This window comes from Typopeltis vanoorti, chromosome 23, assembly GCF_054136105.1.
Source record: "Typopeltis vanoorti isolate ZY-2024b chromosome 23, IOZ_Tvanoo_1.0, whole genome shotgun sequence".
Classification (NCBI taxonomy): Eukaryota; Metazoa; Arthropoda; class Arachnida; order Uropygi; family Thelyphonidae; genus Typopeltis; species Typopeltis vanoorti.
Genome location: NC_143571.1, coordinates 11,766,187 through 11,786,391, shown reverse-complemented (window position 1 = coordinate 11,786,391; position 20,205 = coordinate 11,766,187). Strand labels below are relative to the sequence as shown.

The following is a 20,205-nucleotide window of genomic DNA, read 5'->3' as shown; positions in this document are numbered from 1 at the left end:
CTCCAATGTCTCCACATCACACTGAAAACTAGGTGACCAGATCTGAGCACAATAGTCCAAGTGTCCAAATGACCAGTGCCTTATACAGTGGCACGACCTCTTCCTTATCTCCTACATGTTAGAGTACTTCCTATTATAGCAGCACTACGATGTGCAGCTTTTGTAACACTAACAATATGCCCTCTAAACTTCAGTCTGCTGTCAACCATCACTCCCAAATTTCTAATCTCATCCACTTCCTGCAGTATGGCACCATTGATATAGTACACAACCTTATATTTCTGCACTCCAAAATACAACACCTTGCACTTATTGATATTAAAACTACAACCCCACTTCTTTGTCCAGGTAAATAGTCTATTCAAATCTTCCTGAAGGGAATTAACATCAGCAGTGCTACTTATAATTCTTCCCAACTTTGCATCATCAGTGAACAATTGAAGATCCTCAGTCACTCCACATGATATATTGTTTACAAACAAGTTAAACAGTTATGCCATTGGTTACCCTTCTTTTTGGAGACACTACTCCATCATACACAACCTCCTGGTATAGTTCAGAGAGCCAATCTCTAATTCATCTAAATATAGTATCTATTCCCATCCTCTGCAGATTGTACACCAATTTATCATGTGGTAATCTATCAAATGATTTTATGTCCATGAATATCACTGTATATGATTCTCCCTTATCTAACACACTTGTTACCTTATCATAAAATGCAAGTAAATTACTAAAACAGGACCTACCCTTTATTAATCCATGCTGAACATCATAAAGAATGCTATGTCCCTCAACCCAATTCTGTATTCTACCTTGACCACAACTGCTGTTATATAGACTGACCTATAGCTGGAGACTTCTGTCTTAGAACCATGCTTGTGGAGTGGTACTATTTTGCCTTCTTTCCACTTCTTAGGAACCCTACCCACTGCAAGACTTTCATTAAATAACCAGATCAAGGGCATAGCCAACTGTGGTGCACATTCCATAGGAATACGTGGTGATATGTCATCCATTCCCAAGGGTATAGCAGAAAATGTTTCTGCTATACCCTTTACACTATATCCTTTACAGCTGTTATTCTACTATCATGACTATCCACCAGTGTTAACCTGACATAATTATTCTTTCTCTTGCTTGCCATATAGCAGAAACATTTTCCTTGAGTTAACTTTGGTTTGACCAGCCAGTCTCCTCTCATACTGCACCTTTTATTTCTTTACCATGCTCGTCACCTTTCTAGCCTGCACTTTATACTCTTCGAGGATTCTATCACCACCAACTGTCTTGTACCTCCTCCATAGCATTTTCTTTTCAGCACAGCTTGCTTGATTTCACTGTTCATCTATATCACTCCTACTGTATTTACTTGCTTAACTCTCTTGGTATGTTGATCAAGTCATACATTGCTTTTGGCAGATACTGCCTTGTGAATTTCTATGCATTGTTAACATCTTTTCTGCTCAGCTCATCTACCCAACATACTGATGCTAACTGACTACAGAGCTTCCTATAATCACCTGCTTTATACTTCCACGTGTATCCTTTTTTGGCAGAGACCTTTTCTTGTTCATCACTTCCCAAACAAGTACCTCATGATCACTCTCACCAACCAGCAGCAGTGTCAACACTTCATAACAACTACATCTTGTGAAGCTGTCACCAAATCCAAAACATTAAAGCATCTAGTTGCTTCAATAACATGCTGCTTAAGATAGTTATCTCACAGAAATTCCAAAAACTCACTCTCCTTGTTCCCATACACTATCTCCTCCTTCCATTCTATATTCCTGAAATTAAAGTCTCCGGTCAGGATCACCTTCTTCTTACATGCCCAGGTGACCAGGGCATGTAAGAAGGGATATACTAACAGATATACTAACCTGTTTATTTCAACTTCACACCATACAGATTCAAAATCTGTGCATGTACTATCAACTTCCACACTTTGCAGACACAATTCCTCTGCATTCAATAAGAGCACTCCCCCTCCTCTTTTCACATTTCTATCCTTCTAAAAAATTATATATATATCCTAATTCTATTCCCAACATCACATCCTCCTCAGACAACCAAGTTTCACTTATTCCAATTACTTTTGGGCATAATGTCTCAATCAATGCCACAAACTCAGCTCTCTTGTTTCAAATATTCCTTACATTTGTGTATAAACATAACAATTGCTATGTGTGTTTGAGGCCATTCTCCCAGCACCAACATTCTCTATTCTAGCTGCTATACCACACTTCTTTCTTCGGTCTGACCACTCCCATTTCCCTGATCATGACTCTGATTTCCATTCCTAACTGTCTCATCCTCACCTTTATGCATTCCATCATCATGGAATCATAAACTTTCTCCAGAAAGCCAACTGGAGAAACTTTCTCCAGTTTATAACTTTCCATAACGTTCCATAACTTTCTCCAGTTGGCTGATCATCATGGATGATCAGCCAACTGGAGAAAGTCTAGACACTCCATTCACAATCACATTTCCTGATGATGTGATCAGATCTAATATTCTTATTCATCATGTGGCCTCTGTTATGTATTACCTAAGACAGTTTCCCTTAAGAACTCGAGAAATTAATTCCCTTTATTCTCTGATGCTATTTCTTCATTTCAAATCAATAATGTTCTAATTAAAATCACTCATAATGATCATCCTTCTCTTGCTCACTATCTTTGCTCACATTTCTTTGTCTCCATCCTCTACATTCCCTGGCATATAGCAAATGCCATAAATATCTTATCTTATCAACCTCCACCTCACACCTGCTTCAAAAACCACTGCCACTATTTTCCCCTTGTCTCAATCTTGTGAGGCCATAATTCTCCCACTATCATCATTAACACTCACCTCCTTTCTCGTCATTTCTGTTCTTAGGAAAAACATCACATCCTTCAATTTCTATCAGGATATCATTTTCATCCAATCATGTTTTCCTCACTATTTATGAGTGAATAAATTGAATCAATACAATAACCTCATCTCTGTTTCATTGTTGTTGCTGCTGATCAATAGGAGATCTACTTACATATATCACCCATCTCTGAACAAATCCCATGGAGAAGTTTAGTGAATCTCAAGTGATTGTACTTGATATCTCCAAAGCTTTTGACCAGGTCTGGCACAAAGGCTTACTAAACAAACTCCCATCATTTGATCTGTCCCAGGGCTTTAGGATTGCCAACTTTCTGTCTGGATGCATACTATGTGTGATGGTGGATGGTTCCTTATCCTCTCACCATTCAAATAATGCCAGGGTTCAATAAGGTTCTGTTCTCTCAGAAACTCTCTTCCTTCTATGTATCAATAACCTACTTCAGTTGAATAATGCAGGGCTGAATTCAATGCAGCTGTGAAGCCCTTATGGATGAACGACCACTTCCTCCAACCCAATACACAATTTTGCAGATGACAACACATTACACTCCTCCCTTTCATTTGATAAACCTTACTCTATGCAAATCACCTCAACCTACAGAACATCAACCACCACTGTCCTCAAATGCAATCTCCAAGACATCCTCCAATGTGATTCAGATACCTTGTCATTGCTAGCAAAACTAAGTTCTGCCTTATTTCTCACAAAAAAGAACCATTTTCTCCCAGTATCATCTTTGACAACACTAAAATTTCAAGACAAGATGAGATTTTTCTTCTTGGAATCATCCTAACATCAAGCTTCTCCAAGCATAAACACATCACAACCATTGCATCCTCAGCTTCTGAAAAACTAGGATTTCTCTTTTGCTCAAGATGTTTTACCTTTGAACAGCTGTTAATGTTATACAAATCAAAACTCCACCCAGCTATCAGATTCTACTCTCATATTTGGAGTAGGGCCCTTAAGAGCTCCCTCCAAATGCTTGACTCAATACAGAGGGGGGAGGGCAATTAGATTGATTAATAACCCATCTCTTACCAACTTTCTCCTCCTCCTCCAACTTTCTCCTCCACTTTTGCACAGCCATTTGGTTTCTGGTGCAATATGTGTATTCTATAAATATTTCCATGGCATCATGTGAAATAGCATCAATAATTCTCCCACTCAGTACTAAGTCCGTTGGAACATGTGCAGCTGCCATGCAACATCCCTTCACAGTATACCTTGAAACCAACAAAACAGGTATCCTTTTTTCCTCCTTCTTCACTGCTTCAGCTGTATTGTTGAACAGTCATACCCCAATGTGTTTCCCAAGGAATACAATATACAGGCTTTTAAATCAAATGTAACCAAGTTTCTCCTTTCCCAACCCACTACTCATGCATGGTATTAATGAACTATAGATTGATTAACGAACCTCTCATGTATGGGCTCAACATTAAAAAAAAAAAGAATAATAAAATAAAATAAAAATAAAAATAAAAAAATCCCTTATTTCTGATACTCCAGGCATTTGTAAATAAGCAAAACAATTCCTTTCTTGGTTTGTTTATCTTGTGCTCTGAAGACGCTGGTTTTGAAATCATATAAAATATCAGTAGTTATGAATAAAATTAATAACTGCCACAACCATTTATGTTAATAAGGTGTATAATAAATTAGGCTGTGGAATAAATTTAGAAGTAAATATATTCCTTTGAAGAGAAAAAAAACTGATGGCAATTTTTTACAATTGAGTATTTCTGTATTGAGTACAACTGTATTTCTGCTTTTATCAGTTTTAATTTAAATTATTTTAAAAATTTTATTAAACATATCAAAAAATTAATGAAATTTTCTACTTAAGTTTGCATCTATAGTCATCTTATATGTTAGACTCTCATACATGTTAAACTCGAAGGCTTACTGTAACCAAGTAATAACCTGGTCTTGCAGAAAACTAATTAATGTCATAATAGGGGTTAATTATATCTGCATAGTCTGTTATTATTATTATTATATCTGTTTTATATATATACTGATATATCTTGTAGAAAGTTTTCCCACTTTAAAATATTACATTACATTTAAGAAAAAAAAAGATACAAAGTATATTATACTTGGCAAAAATCATTTTCTTGTTTTAATCATTTACCCAATCACAAGCAAAGTCTATGAGTGAAATATCTTCATGACTAGTAAGTTGACTTGTCATCAGTTGTCTTAGTATTCCATAATGCAGCAATACTAAGAAAAGGATCATTACCCAGAGTGGGTATACACAAGTACTAGTTGAGAAGATACTTCACATGCAAACCTTGTTTGTGCATACTTAGGTAAAGGATTAAAACAAAAAATAATAATTTCTTGTCAAGCATACTACAATATGTTAAATCTGCAAATTTTATGTATTCTCAGTTGTTATTTTTTTAATTCCTGATATTCAAGGATAAAAAAAAATTGTTTTTAGAAGGGTTTTAGAAGGGTGTGTATTTTTACACACACACGCACGCACACACACACACACACAAACAGAGAGAAAGAGAGAGAGAGAGAGATTACAATAATGCTATTATCTATATCTGGGGTGCATTTGAAAAAATAACCATAACTTTTAAGGAAATACAATCACTGTACTATATGTTGAAAGTTTTGTTTGTTCACTTGGTTATACTATTATTACCCCCAAGACCTCATGGAGTCAAAACTCATCTGGGAGGTCCCTTTATCACACACACAGCTCATCATACCGTGTCTTAAACACACTCAAACTCTTTACAGACACCACACTCTCAGGCAAGGCATTCCAATCATTTACAACTCTGCACGAAAAAAACCTGCATCTCACTCCCTTACTCACACCCTCTTTATACAGTTTCCAGGGATGACCTCTGGTTCTCCTCTGATCTCCCACCATTTTCTGTAGAACTACTCCAACATTGATCCTATAACAACCCCTTACCAACTTGTAGGTCTCTATCATATCTCCCCTCTTCTCTTGTCCACCAGACTCTGCAAATTACATCTTCTCAATCTTTCCTCATACTCAGCATTCCAGAGGCCAGAAATTACCTTAGTCAGTTGCCTTTAGACCCTCTCCAACATCTCTTCATCCTTCTGAAAACCAGGTGACCAAATCTGGGCACAATAGTCTATGTGTGGCCTAATCAAAGCCTTATACAATGGAACAAGAATCTCCCTACTTCTACATGTCAGTGTCCTCTGCATCATTCCCAGAAGCCTTTGTGTTGTCTTCACAATTGTGGCTATATGTCCCCTAAATTTTAGATCCTTATCCACTATCACCCCCAGATCTCTTATTTCCTCCACCACCAACAATATATCCCCACCAAGCATAAATTCTGCATCCCATCTTTGTTTTCCAAATTTTAAGACCTTACATTGTGCAACATTGAACTCATATCCCCATTTACGTGCCCAATCACTCAATTTATTCAAGTCTTCTTGTAAGGACACTACATGGCTCATCCCAACTTTGCATCATCTGCAAACAACTGAATATCTCCATCCAAATCTTCGCCAATATCATTAATATACAAGTTAAACAGCAAAGGCCCTGAAACAGACCCCTGAGGCACTCCACTAGTGACTCTCCCTTTCCTTGATATTGCCCCCCCATACACAACTTGTTGATACCTATCAGATAGCCAGTCTCCAATTCAATGCACTAATCTAATATTCAACCCCATCTGCTCTAGTTTGACTGTTAACTTATCATGAGGTACTCTATCAAAAGCCTTTGTGAAATCCAAGTATATTACTGCGTATTCTTCTCCTCTGTCCAAGGAAGCAGTCACTTTATTATAATAAGTAAGTAGATTACTAAAACATGAGCTTCCTTTAGCAAATCCATGCTGTCCATCAAAGATAATACCATTGTTGTCAACCCAATTCTGGATCCTAATTCTCACAAGCTTCTCCAACAACTTAACCACAACACCTGACACACAGATTCCTATAGTTTGATGCTTGAGTTCGATCACCTCCTTTATGAAGTGGCACAATCATGCCCTCCTTCCACTCCTTAGGAACTTGACTGAGTGCAAGACTCATATTAAAAAATATGTCAAGGCAGGTGTCAACTCCCTGGCACATTTCTTCAGTATACGTGGTGATATATTATCATGTCCCACAGCCTTATTAACATCTACTTTACTCAACTCCGTATACACCTCTTGCACACTTACATTCATCAGTCTTTCTTCACCATCATCAACTGCTCTCAATCTCAGACCTTTATGAACTGCTCATTAAATATCTCCACCACACTTTCTTCAACAGCTGTCTTTATACCATTTTCTCCAATCAATGTCATCCTTCCATAATCGTTCTTTCTTTTGCTGGCTAGATATTGAAAGAACTCCTTAGGATTCTTTTTGGCTTCATTAGCTAACTGCTGTTCATACCTCTCTTTAGCTATCCTCACCAACCAAGTCAACCTCCTTGCCTGGTCATTGTAGACCTCATGGAATTGGTTATTTCCACTTCTCTTATGCTGCCTCCACAATGCCCTTTTTCTCTGTATCGCATGCTTGATCTCTTTATTCATCCATCTCACACCTACCTTATTTAATCTTCTCACCCTTGGAATACATTTAGACATTGCATCTACTAGACAGTTTTTGAAAATCCTCCAAGCTGCATTGATCTCTTTTCCAGATAACTCCTCATTCCATGCTACACCCGCAAGCTGTCTCCTGAGCTCTTCATAATCACCCCCCCCCCTTATAGTTCCACATATACCCTCTCCTCACAGAGGTCCTCACACTGCTGGCAACTACCCAGGTAATCACGACATGGTCACTCTCACCAATTGGTGGATAATTTGACTCCTCATTTATGATTACATCCTCTGATGAGATGACCAAATCCAAGACCCTCAATCCTCGTGTTCCCTCTATTACATACTGCCTGAGGTAGTTTTCCCTCGAAAACTCAAGAAACTCATTTTCTTTACTTCCAGTTGCTATCTCATCATTCCAGTCTATACTGCCATAATTAAAATCACCCATAATGATCACCCTTTTCTTATTTGCTTGGCTAATTTGATTATACATTTCATTATCACCACCATCCACATTACCTGGTCTATAACAACATCCCACCAAGTATTTGATTCCATTCACCTCTATATCACACCGTACTACCTCAAAACAACTGGTACTATTTCCCTCTTGCATCTCTACTTTGTATGGACATAACTCTTTCTCTATCATCAATAGTACTCCCCCTCTCTTCTTACCCCTTCTATCCTCACGAAACACATCATACCCTTCCATCTCTATTCCTGGCAAGATGTCATCCTCTTCCAATCATGTTTCACTTTTTCCGACAATCTTTGGGTGAACAGACGAAATTAGCACAACCATTTCATCTGTCTTGTTTCTTATACTTCTAGCATTTTTATACAAACACAACAGCTCATTTCTGGATCTACAGCTACTTCCACTGATACCACTCACTCGATGTGATCTTTCCATGCTCGACTGGAGCCATTTCCCTTTCTCCTTCTTCATTTTAGAACCCTTTCCAATTCCAACTGTTTCCTCTTGATCCCAGGTCATCCTATTCCTTTCCACACATGCTCTCACCTCCTCTTGGAGCATCCAACTTTCTCACGTTGTGTAACCCTGACCTTGAGCATCTCCGTTTCCCTGCTTCTCTTGCACACCCATTCTCTCATTTTCTATACTCATTTCACTCACTTCCCCATTCATAACCACCTTTTCCATCTCTCCTGTCCTTCCACATCACTTCCCACTTGCTCTAATTCATTCTCTCTACTCATTTCTCTACCTTCCAGCAGCAGTCTCTCCAAGCGACTCACACCATAACACCATTCAAATGCAGTCCATCGCTCCCATACAGCTCACTTTGTCCCTCAAACTCATTCTACACATTAACAAACTGTACTCCTGTCTTATTACACATTCATAATCCTTGCTCGCTGCCTCATTTCACCACAATCATACCTAGGCAACACACGGCACACTGACTATCCTTCCTATCACACTATTCTCTTTTATCCTTCTAAGTAGCCTCCTGATATCCAATCTGACACTCTCTTTGTCCTCTGTCACATTATTCGTTCCTATTAAAACTATTAACTTTTTTGCTTGCTCCCGCCTCATAACCAATGCCTCAATCACTCTACTCATTCTACCACCTGGAAAACATACCTTGTGTATCTTATCATCCAGCACACCTTTAATAATGGAGTCATCATACAATGCCACTCACTCATCTTTCGTCAACTCTTTCGTGCCATCCTGATTTGTTTCAATAGCTGTTACCCGAATTTTCTTAATTCCATTCTGCATCCATTTCATCTCTTTCCTCATCCAATCCAATTCAACTTCCGAATCTCGTGACCCATTCTCTCTATCCTTCAATCTTTCTAACTCTCGACCCCCCTCTTCTCACTTTCACTCTCATTCATCCCTTCTTTGTTTCTGTACTTTCGGTCCAACATGTGTCCAACTTTCGCTATCATTCATTCTTTCGATTTTTTCCATTTTCGATTCCTGTGTCACGCCATTTCCAGTTTCATTCATTCTCTCAATTTCATTTCCTTCTGCTACTGTCGCCTCACTTTCATCCTTTTTAACATCCGTTTTTTAAATCACTCTTTTTCTTTTTTATGATTTTTTAACATTTTTTCGCCTCTCTTTCTCACCATCCTTCTCCTTTGAATGTGCACTCATTTTCTCCATGACATTCTCACTACTAACACTTTCTGTCGTCAATTTCATATTTGCATTCATCAATTCCTTGTTAAGGTCACACTTTGAACACACTCTTCTTCCATCCACCCTAAACTTCCACAAATCATTTATGTAATCGAAAGAATACATATAACACACCTCACACTTAATGAAACAACTGAAATCAAAATTAAAGTCATGGAATGACAAAGCCACCGCCATGTTTGCATTTGCTGTGTCAGTTACTATTCTGAGATCTAATAATAACGATTTCGTAAATACGTTTAAGCAAAACAAAATCCACCACAATAATAATACCGGTGGTGCAGAATGTTTGCAGCAGCTCTTACTCAAACAAATACTCATATTTATTTAATTATTCCAAGAATACTTATCTCAATCAGGAGCTCTTCTGACACATGTCCACTATGCTTGGCTCACGAGTGCCCTTACTATAAATTAAAGATGCCATAAAATTATCTTCTTGGTTTCATCCTTGATCCAAATGTAAGCTAACAATGTTTGCACATGAAGTCACTTCACAACTGGGTTACTCGTGTATAGAGGCTAATGACTTCACATCAATTTCCTTAGTATGCACACCTTACAGACATGTATAATGCTATGCATTATGGGAAGGGTCACTACCCGGACTGGATTTGACCTTGAATGAGGCCTCATCAGTGGATGATGAGACCTCAATTAATCAATCTTCTAAATGCAGCACAAAAGCTTCAAAATACTGCTAATTCCAAAATGTATCTTCGGAAAAGATAAGTGCTATCTTGTGTAATAATTGGAAATATTGCTTGAATTTTAGTATAGCACTGTTTATTTTCATAACTTAGTGTGACTGCATGATTTTTGGCTTTGGAGAATTGTTACTGACGTTATTAATTGAAATTTTGAATCTTGCTTTTTTTTTTTTTTTTGAACAGAACATAATGGTGGTATTCACGAGGTCAATCACTCGGACATCAACCAGTGTGACTATGCGAGTGGCGCGTATGACTTAAGACTTTTTCAAAAATGATTTGATATCATGAGCGTAATATGTACGAGTGTAATATGTGTAATGGTGAAATGTATTATGGTGAAATGTGAGAGTTGTGTTTGTGGAAAGATTGAACAAAAGATGAGAGAAAGTATGGATTTGTAGGAAGTGTGATATTTTGTTAGACTATGAGTTAACGAATGCAAAACAGACTGAAGAAATGAAAGATAGTGTAAATGAAAGAAATAGAAATGGAACAAGTGAAAGATCAGGAGAGTGATATGGAAGAGACAGAAGTGCTTGACAATATAAACAGTAGTAATGTGAGAGATGAAGAGAGAATGGGAACGGGGAAACAGGGATGGCAGTGGGGAGCCCAGGTGGATAGGGAGACATAGCATAGGGAGAGAGGATGTTGAAAGTGGTAGTGATTGTATGTATGGAGATGATCAGCATAGAAATGGAATAGATCAGGAAGTGGGTGGAGAAGTTGAGACTGAGTAGATATATCTGGTAAGCAGTGATAAAGGTGATTGGGCAAGAGCAGGTGTGGTGGGGAAATCACATCCAACAAGTGGCTTGAGTGGGACTAGTTATAGACCTAAAAGTGAACTGCTGTGTTTATTTACAAATGCCAGAAATAAGGGAGATGAAATGGCTTCACTGATTCAGTTTATTTTACCCAAAGTTGTTGGAATAAGTGAAACACGGTTGAACAAAGATAATATCCTAACAGGAATAGAAATGGAAGGGCGCAGTGTTTTTCATGAGGATAGCAAAACTTCCATTTCTATTCCTGTATGATAGAAGGGAAATTATGTCTACATAAGGTAGATATGAAAGAGGAAAATAGTGGCAATGGTTATGAGGGAGTGTGGTGTGAGGTTGACAAGAAGAGATATTTAGTTGGATGTTGTTATAGGCCAGGAATGTGGAGGGTGGCGATAAAGAAATATATAAACAACTTTGGTTATCATTTAAGGGAAGGGTGATTATTATTGGTGATTTTAATTATGGTAGTATAGATTGGAATGAAGAGATAGCATTTGGGAATAAGGTAAATGAATTTCTTGAGTTCTTGAGAGAACTCTCTAAGGCAGCATGTAAAGGAGGGCACATGAGGATCAACACTTTATGGATCTGATCATTTCATTAAACGATATAATTGTGAGTGGGGGTTTATACTTCCTCCAGTTGGTGGGAGTGATCATGAAATGATCACCTGGATTTTGAAGTACAAGGCTGGAACAAGCTTAGGAGACAGCTTGGAGCTATAGCATGGAATGAGGAGTTGAGTGGTAAGGAAAGATATGCTGCTTGGAAACTGACAAAGAAATACATAACAGCATCAATGTATTCTGAAGGTCAAAAAATTGAATAAGGTAGGTGTAAAATGGATGAATGAGGGGATTAAGCATGAAATTTGGCCTGGAAGAAGAAGTAGTAATGGTAATAATCAGTTGTTGGAAGAGTATAAAGAAGGAGAGTGACTCAGTTAATAAGGACCAACAAAAGTGCAGTATGTGCCAAATTAGAAATGAAGCAAAGAAAAACCCTAGAGAGTTTTTTAGATGTGTGACAAGTAGATGGAAGAATGATTATGGTAAGATGATGTTAATGAATGTTAACATCCACAATGAGTCTGCCAACTCCATGGAGGATATAATAATAATAATAATAATAATAATAATAATAATAATGAATGAAAATGGTAGAATGGTAACTGCTGCAGAAGACAATGTTGAGGTATTCAATAATCAATTTATATGAGGATGTTTCATTCTCATCAGGGTGAAATCATGAAAAACTCAGATGTAGAGGAAAGGATTAAGCCATCCAATCCTTTCCTCTACATCTGAGTTTTTCATGATTTTCATTCAGCAGGAGGTATTTGAGGAAATAAATAACCTCGATGTCAATAAGGTGATGGGATTTGAAGACATATCATCACGTGTTGTAAGGGCATGTTCCAGGGAATTGGCAGTAGCACTGGTATGCATGTTTAATAAGAGTTTTACAAACAGCACAGGTTCCAAGGGAGGGGAAAGAAGGTAAAATTGTTCCACAGCATAAAGGTGGCGATAAGGGTGTGGCTACAAATTATAGGCCAATCTGTATATCTGGAGTTGTGGTTAAGGTACTGGAGAGACTGGGAAGAACTAGGATACATAAATGGACTGATAATAGCAGTATTTTCTGTGGTTGTCAGCATGGGTTTGTTAAAGGGATGTTCATTCATGTTAAAGTTTGTTCATGTTTTACAAACTTACTTATGTACTATAACAAGGTGACAAATGTCTTGGACAAAGGACATGCATACACAGTGGTACACTTAGATTTTGCAAAAGCTTTTGATAAACTGCCACACAACAAGTTGTTAAATAAACTGAAAAAATGGGATTGGATAACAGTGGCCCTTGGATAGGTATCAGAAAGTTGCATATGGGGGTGCAGCTCCCAAAAGAGGAGGGTCACTAGTGTGCTGCAGGAGTCAGTTTTGGGACCATTGTTGTTCAATTTGTATATAGTGATATTGGGATGGGTTTACCTAGTGATATGCAGCTGTTTGCAGATAATGCAAAACTGGGGAGACCAATGCAGAGTCAAACAGATATTATGACCTTACAAGAAAACTTGAATAGATTGCATGAATCGGCAAGTAAGTGGAACTTTCAGTTCAATGTTGCGAAGTGTAAGTTTTGAAATTTGGTACACAGTGATGGGATGCAAAGTATACACTTGGTGGGAAAACTTTAAAGGAGGTAGAGGAGATGAGAGATCTGGAAGTCATGGTGGACATGCCCTGAAATTTAGGGGCCACATTGCACAAGTTGTAAAGATGTCACATTGGATAATGGCAATGATGCAGAGGACTCTGACATGCAGATATAAAGAGGTTGACCTGATGTCATTGTATAAGGCCTTGATCAGGCCTCATACAGATTATTGTGCACAGATTTGTTCACTGAGTTTTCATGGTGAAGAGTATATGTTAGAAAGCATCCAAAGAAGATTCACAAAGACTGCTGACCATCTTTGTGAATGGATTGGGAGTATAATAATAGATTCAGAGAATGTAAATTGTAAAGCCTCATGAATAGGAGCGGGTTATTATTGAGACATGTAAGTTATTTAGGGGTTGTTATCAGGTTGACATGGAAGAGAATTTTTATAGAATGGGAGAGGGAGAAGTAGAAGAAGAGTTCATTCCTCGAAACCATATAAGGACGGTGTGTGCAGAGGAGTTAGGAGCAGGTTCTTTAGATGGAGAGTGGTTGGTGAGCGGAATGCATTGCCTGAGTGTGTTGCAAATGTAGACACATTGAATCAGTTTAAGGAACAGTTGAATGAGCTTTGTGTATGATAGTGTGTACCTCTTCCGATGAGTCTCTAACTTCATGGAGGGCAGATGTTAATAATAATAATAATAACATATCATCTATAACAGATAGTTCAAAATTTCTGACACTTCAACACACTATAAAAAGATCATACATAATGAATTAGAAGATTTAGTGAATTAATAAATAGAAGCTACATATAGATTCATAACAAAAGGAATCACAGAAATTACAAAAATGATTATGACAAACAAAAAACCAGTTTCTTGTATCTGTGTGATCACAGCTACAGATAAAAAAATCTGGTTTCTTGGTTTGAAAATGAAATATTCATCACAAATATGACAACTCCTCAAATAAATAATAAAAATAGAAAAATTCATTCAATATGGATGCAAATTAACAGAACCTAAAAGTAATTTGAATATAGAAACTAGTATTAGACTTTATGTCAAATTCAAAAAACAACTATATTATCTTACCAGGATCCAAAATGATAAGTTGTACAGAAGCTTGTGTATTGCCAGCAGGATTGGTGCTAATGCACTGGTAGATGCCCATATCTGATCTTACTAAACCCAAAATCCTTAAATTGTAACCATTTACAATCTGAAAATATTCACTTTGAATGATGATGTCACCATTTTTAACCCACTGAACGGTGGGCAATGGTTTTCCATACACTTCACATTCAAATTCTATATCTTCCTTCTCATAAGCATATCTGTTTTGTGGTTTTTTGACAAAGTGAGGAGGGACTATAATGAAAAAGAAAATAACATTTATAAATTTAGAAAATTATAGAAATTAAGTGACAACCAGGCATTTCAATCAAATTCTGAATCTTAATCCACATTAGATTTATTATATGTGTATTTTATGTTTGATTTAATATTTGTTTTAAATCCTAGAAATATCATTACACATTATATTTTATTACATTACAACAATACATCACAATAATATGTTTTTATAAAATTCTGGTTTGAATGGCCTGCATAAATATCAGCATAACATAATTCAAATTCATGTGCTTTTCAATAATACGACATGGGGGTCTAAACAAAGTTCTTTTCAGTTGATAGTCTGTAGCATATACATATGCTAAATGCTATAATGTGCATACTTGTTTTTTACTATATACATACTTTTTATATAGCATAAACTTATAATCTTCCAAATGCTTTTCAGCAAAGAAGGAAATGACAACTGAGAATGGATAAGCACACTGCAAAGAAATGCAAGGCTAAATGTAGCAAATTCTATCATTCAAAGCATAACTACCCAACTATTACTACAAACAAACTGGTAACCCATTCTGAGTAATATCATGGTCAATTTGATGTTGAAAAAAAAATGACAATATGGTACATAGGAAGATGTTAAAGTTAAAGAAAGTTAAAGAGAGGATGAAACAACAAATATAAACAATAAAAACACATATTCATGGTAAAAAAAAAATTAATAAAGGTAAAATACTAGATATAAATATTTCAGCTTAGGTTTCTTAGTTTCTTAATCAGTATGAAAGAATGAACACATGAAGAATTCCAAAACAATCATATAAATGAATGGAGAGTGGTATCTTTCTTTGTATAACTGCAAGAGAACCAGGTGAAAAACTATTGTATTAATAAGAACTTATAATATATATATAATATAATATATATATATATATAATATATATATAATATAATATATATATATATATAATATATATATAATATAATATATATATATATATAATATATATATAATATAATATATATATATATAATATATATAATATAATATATATATATATATAATATATATATATATATATATATATATATATATATAATATATATATATATATAATATATATATATAATATAATATATATATATATATATATATAATATATATATAATATAATATATATATATATATATATATAATATATATATAATATAATATATATATATATATATATAATATATATATAATATAATATAATATATATATATAATATATATATAATATAATATAATATATATATATAATATATATATAATATAATATATATATATATATAATATATATATAATATAATATAATATATATATATATAATATATATATAATATAATATAATATATATATATATAATATATATATAATATAATATAATATATATATATATATAATATATTATATATATATTATATATATATATATATATATATAATATATATATATATATATTATATATATATATATATATATATATATATATATATATATATATATATATATATATATATATATATATATTCATTGAGACTGAGATGTGGATGATGAAGAAGAATTTCAGCACTTTCCTTGAAAAGACATTCATATTTGTAGATGCATTTATGTAGATACTTAGCATTATCCAATAGAGATCCTATGGCTAATGTTATCAATTCCATCTCTTCTGAAAGTCCAGATTTATGAAGTTTCTTCAGTTTAATATAGGACTGATGTTCAGAAATATTATTATCGTTATTATTATCCTAAGTCTCATAGTGTAACAGACTCATCTACGAGGTCCCTTTTGTCATTAATAAATTTAGTTTAATCCTTTATCCAAGTGTGAGCAAACAATTACGCCTGAAAATATCTTCAAGACAGGAGTAAGGTAGTACAATACCGGGCAACTCGTAACAAAAGTGGACCAAGCTAACATCACTCCTATCTCAGTATCTCCCATAATGCAAAACACATCTCCTTGCAGATATGTATAATGTTATGCATTAAGGGAAGGCTGGTGGGAGACTAGTTTCGACACTACCCAGACTAGTTTCGACCTTTACTGAGGTCTCTTCAGTGGTAGCCAGGCCCAGAAGTGGAGATACCAGGCAGAAGCAATGGCAAGGTCATCTTTACCTATAGGAGTTGCCAAAAGACACCACACTCTCAGGCAATCCATTACAATCATTGACAACTCTCCATGCAAAAAATCTGCTTCTCACTTCCTTGCTCACACCTTTCTTATACAGCTTCCAGGGATGACCTCTTGTTCTCTCCCAATCTCCCACTATTTTATGAAAAATCTCTTCAACGTTAATCCTATAACTCCTTACCAACTTGTACGTCTATATCACATCACCCCCTCTTCCTCCTATCCACTAGATTCTGCAAATTACATCATCTCAACCTTTCTTCATATCCAGCATTCCAGAGATGAAAAAAACTATTTTGGTCAATCACCTCTGGACCCTCTCCAACATCTCTTCATTCTTTTGAAAACTAGATGACTAAATCTGTGCACAGCATTCCATATAGCTTAATCAGAGCCTTATACAATGGAACCAAAATCTCCTTACTTCTACAAGTCAGCCACACCACTGCCAGAATTCGTTCTGTTATCCTCACAATTTTGGCAATACGTCCTCTAAATTTAAGATCCTGATCCACTATCACCCCAAGATCTATTATTTCCTCCACTTCCAACAATACATACCCGAGAAAATTCTACATCACATCTTTGTTTTCCAAATTTTAAAACCTTACATTTCACAACATCATTCTCACCAACAGGTGGCAGTGTTAATACTTCGTTCACTACCACATCTTGTGATAGTATACCAAATCCAACACTTTCCATGTTGCTGCCATGTACTTCTTTACTGCCACCATTTTTGTAACATTACCTAGCACTTCCATGTTAATCAAAATAACAAGTAAAGCAAACACTTTTATAAATACAATACCACAGTACAATGATTATATGCAGTCTGACTACCACACAAAAGCACTATTAAGAAAATCTACAAAGTATAATTAAGGAAAAAAAAAAAACACTTTTCGTAACACCGTTCAAATAAATGGCTACTTCTCCTCGCAACACTAGCAACCAATGTGTGAATAATGGTTAAAGTGGACTTCTTGAAATGAGTCTTTCGACTACATGGCCATATAATAACAAAAAATAAATAAATAATAATAAATTATGTTGAGCTGAATGCTGATTTATTTTTATGATTATTCAGCACAAATGAAGGAAAGCAAAGCTGTCTTCATAAACGATACATTATGAGCATAGCTTTCCTAACAGAGTAATTATTTGGACAACAGATCAAATGTTAACTAATAAATATTTATTAAACCTACTAGTTTCACAAAACTTTATTTGTTGGCATCTTCGGGGTACAAGCACTTAAGTTAAAAAAAAATCACACAAATATGAATAACTGTAAAATTCTAACGATTATAGTTACAAACTAAAATAGCATTGAACATGAGTGATACACGTATCGCATGTACATGATTAACCAGTTGTTGCTAATGAACATTCTGTAGTTTGCATTGAAGTTCATTTCCTGTGTGTTAAGAGATCTAATTAGGGTTTTCCATATCTCTGGGAGTATTAAACCCTGGTTCCTGTTAAGGTTATCAACAGAGCGAGCGACTGTAGCTGCTTCTTTAAACATTCGGGAGTGGTAGTCTTCTACTATGTAAGGGGAACAGCTTTTATCCCACTCAATGACATGGTTAGTTATAGAAAAATGAGATGACAGGCCTGATATGTCTTGTCTGTTGTTTTTGATGTGCTCCTTCTGTCTAATTTTGAGGCTTCTTGATGTCTGCCCAATGTAACTTGAAACACGTGAGCATGGAATATTGTAAACTCCAGCATATTTATAGAAAGGATGGTTATCTTTTGGAGATCTTAGTAGTTTACAAATTGTTTCTATAGGTTTGAATGTCACTCTTATTTTGTGTGGTTTGAGGAAACTAGCAAGCTTGTTGGAGATGCCACTCACATACGGAATTGCAATAGTTTTGATATAGTGGGTATCCTCTCACTCTCTTTGTGGTGGTTCAGAGAAAAGGATTTTGTTGATGAGTCTTCATGGGTAGCCATTCAAGTACAGATTATTAGATATCAATGTTAACTCATCTTGAAGGTCCTTGTTACCTCTTGTGATGATATATGTGGATGTCATCTCCATACAATGAAAATGACATCCACATATCTCCATAAAGTTTGGTGAAACTAGTAGGTTTAATAAATATTTATGAGTTACCACTTGATCTATTGACCAAATAATTACTCTAGATCAAGAAAATAAACATTCATTATGAATAGCTTTCCTAATTTTATTTTACCTTTTTTTGGTACATAAATTCCTTCACTGCACATTTTATGCATACTTTTTAGATTTTTTTTAGCTCAAATAAATCACACACATATTTACTATTTTTATAGCATATTAATTGCACATATGTATGATTTTTTACAGACTATCTTCCTATCCCTATTGATAATTATCAGCAAATTAAGAATAAAATCAAATAATAAGGAATTTACCTTGCACTTCTAAAGTAGCACTTGCATCTACTGAATCTTCATGATTTTCTGCTCTGCACATATATGTACCCTCATCGCCTTCTTGAATACTTTCTATCTGCAGACTTCCAACTCCTACTATCCTGAATCGACTATCTAAATGACTTCAAAAAAATTGATTACAAAATTAAAATATTCATTAGAAAATTAATTAAAGCAAATACTTATTTGCTTTTTTTTTTCTGTTAGCATTTTATCCTTTAACAATAAGGTTATTGCATAATCTTAATTGTTAAAGGAGTTTACAGAGCAAAAATGTTGATTTTTTAGAAAAGAAATATTTCTAATTATGTGAATTGTGTGAATACATTACTAATTATTTCTAATACATTTCTAATTATTACATGAATTATCAGTCTCAGTTCTGGTAAAGTTCCAATGGCATGGTAGGAGGACAAAATATTGCTGTATAAAGGAGGCTACAGGACTGCAGCTGCAAATTATAAACCAAACTGTATCTTGAGAATGGTAAATGTATTGAAAAAGTTGGGCAAAGACAGAGTGCAGGAATGGGTGAATAAGAACAGGATACTGTATCGGAAAATAAACAGAATGGCTACATGACAATACTGCTGGATTTTGCAAAGGCATTTGGCAGGATACTGCATGGAACTCAGTTACACAAACTGAAACAAATGGCGATGGATATGAAACCTGTGATATGGATATTCAAAAAAGTAGTACATGGCAGAGCAGAATCTAGGAGAAAGTAGGTGACTAGTAGTGTGCTGCAAGGTTTGTGCTTGGATTACTACTACTACTGCCTAATTCATAAATGATACAGGAAATTATTTAAAGGGGAATATTCAGTTATTTGTTGATGGTGCAAAATTGGGAGTGTAATAGCCAATGAAGGTGATGTTGAGATCAAGGATGATTTAAATAGGCTGACAATAT

At 35.2% G+C, this 20,205-nt stretch overlaps 1 protein-coding gene across 6 annotated transcripts in view; it reads right to left on the bottom strand.

The window, feature by feature from the left end:
• fra (neogenin protein frazzled) overlaps positions 1 to 20,205 on the bottom strand; it is a 535,028-nt gene that overhangs the window by 292,894 nt on the left and 221,929 nt on the right. For all 6 annotated transcript variants that reach the window (XM_090412604.1, XM_090412608.1, XM_090412609.1 and 3 more), the window contains exons 6-7: positions 19,270 to 19,412; positions 14,415 to 14,690 (exon numbers count right to left, since the gene is read on the bottom strand). In XM_090412604.1, the coding sequence (XP_090268730.1) occupies positions 14,415 to 14,690; positions 19,270 to 19,412 (419 nt within the window). The remainder of the gene's footprint in view (positions 1 to 14,414; positions 14,691 to 19,269; positions 19,413 to 20,205) is intronic.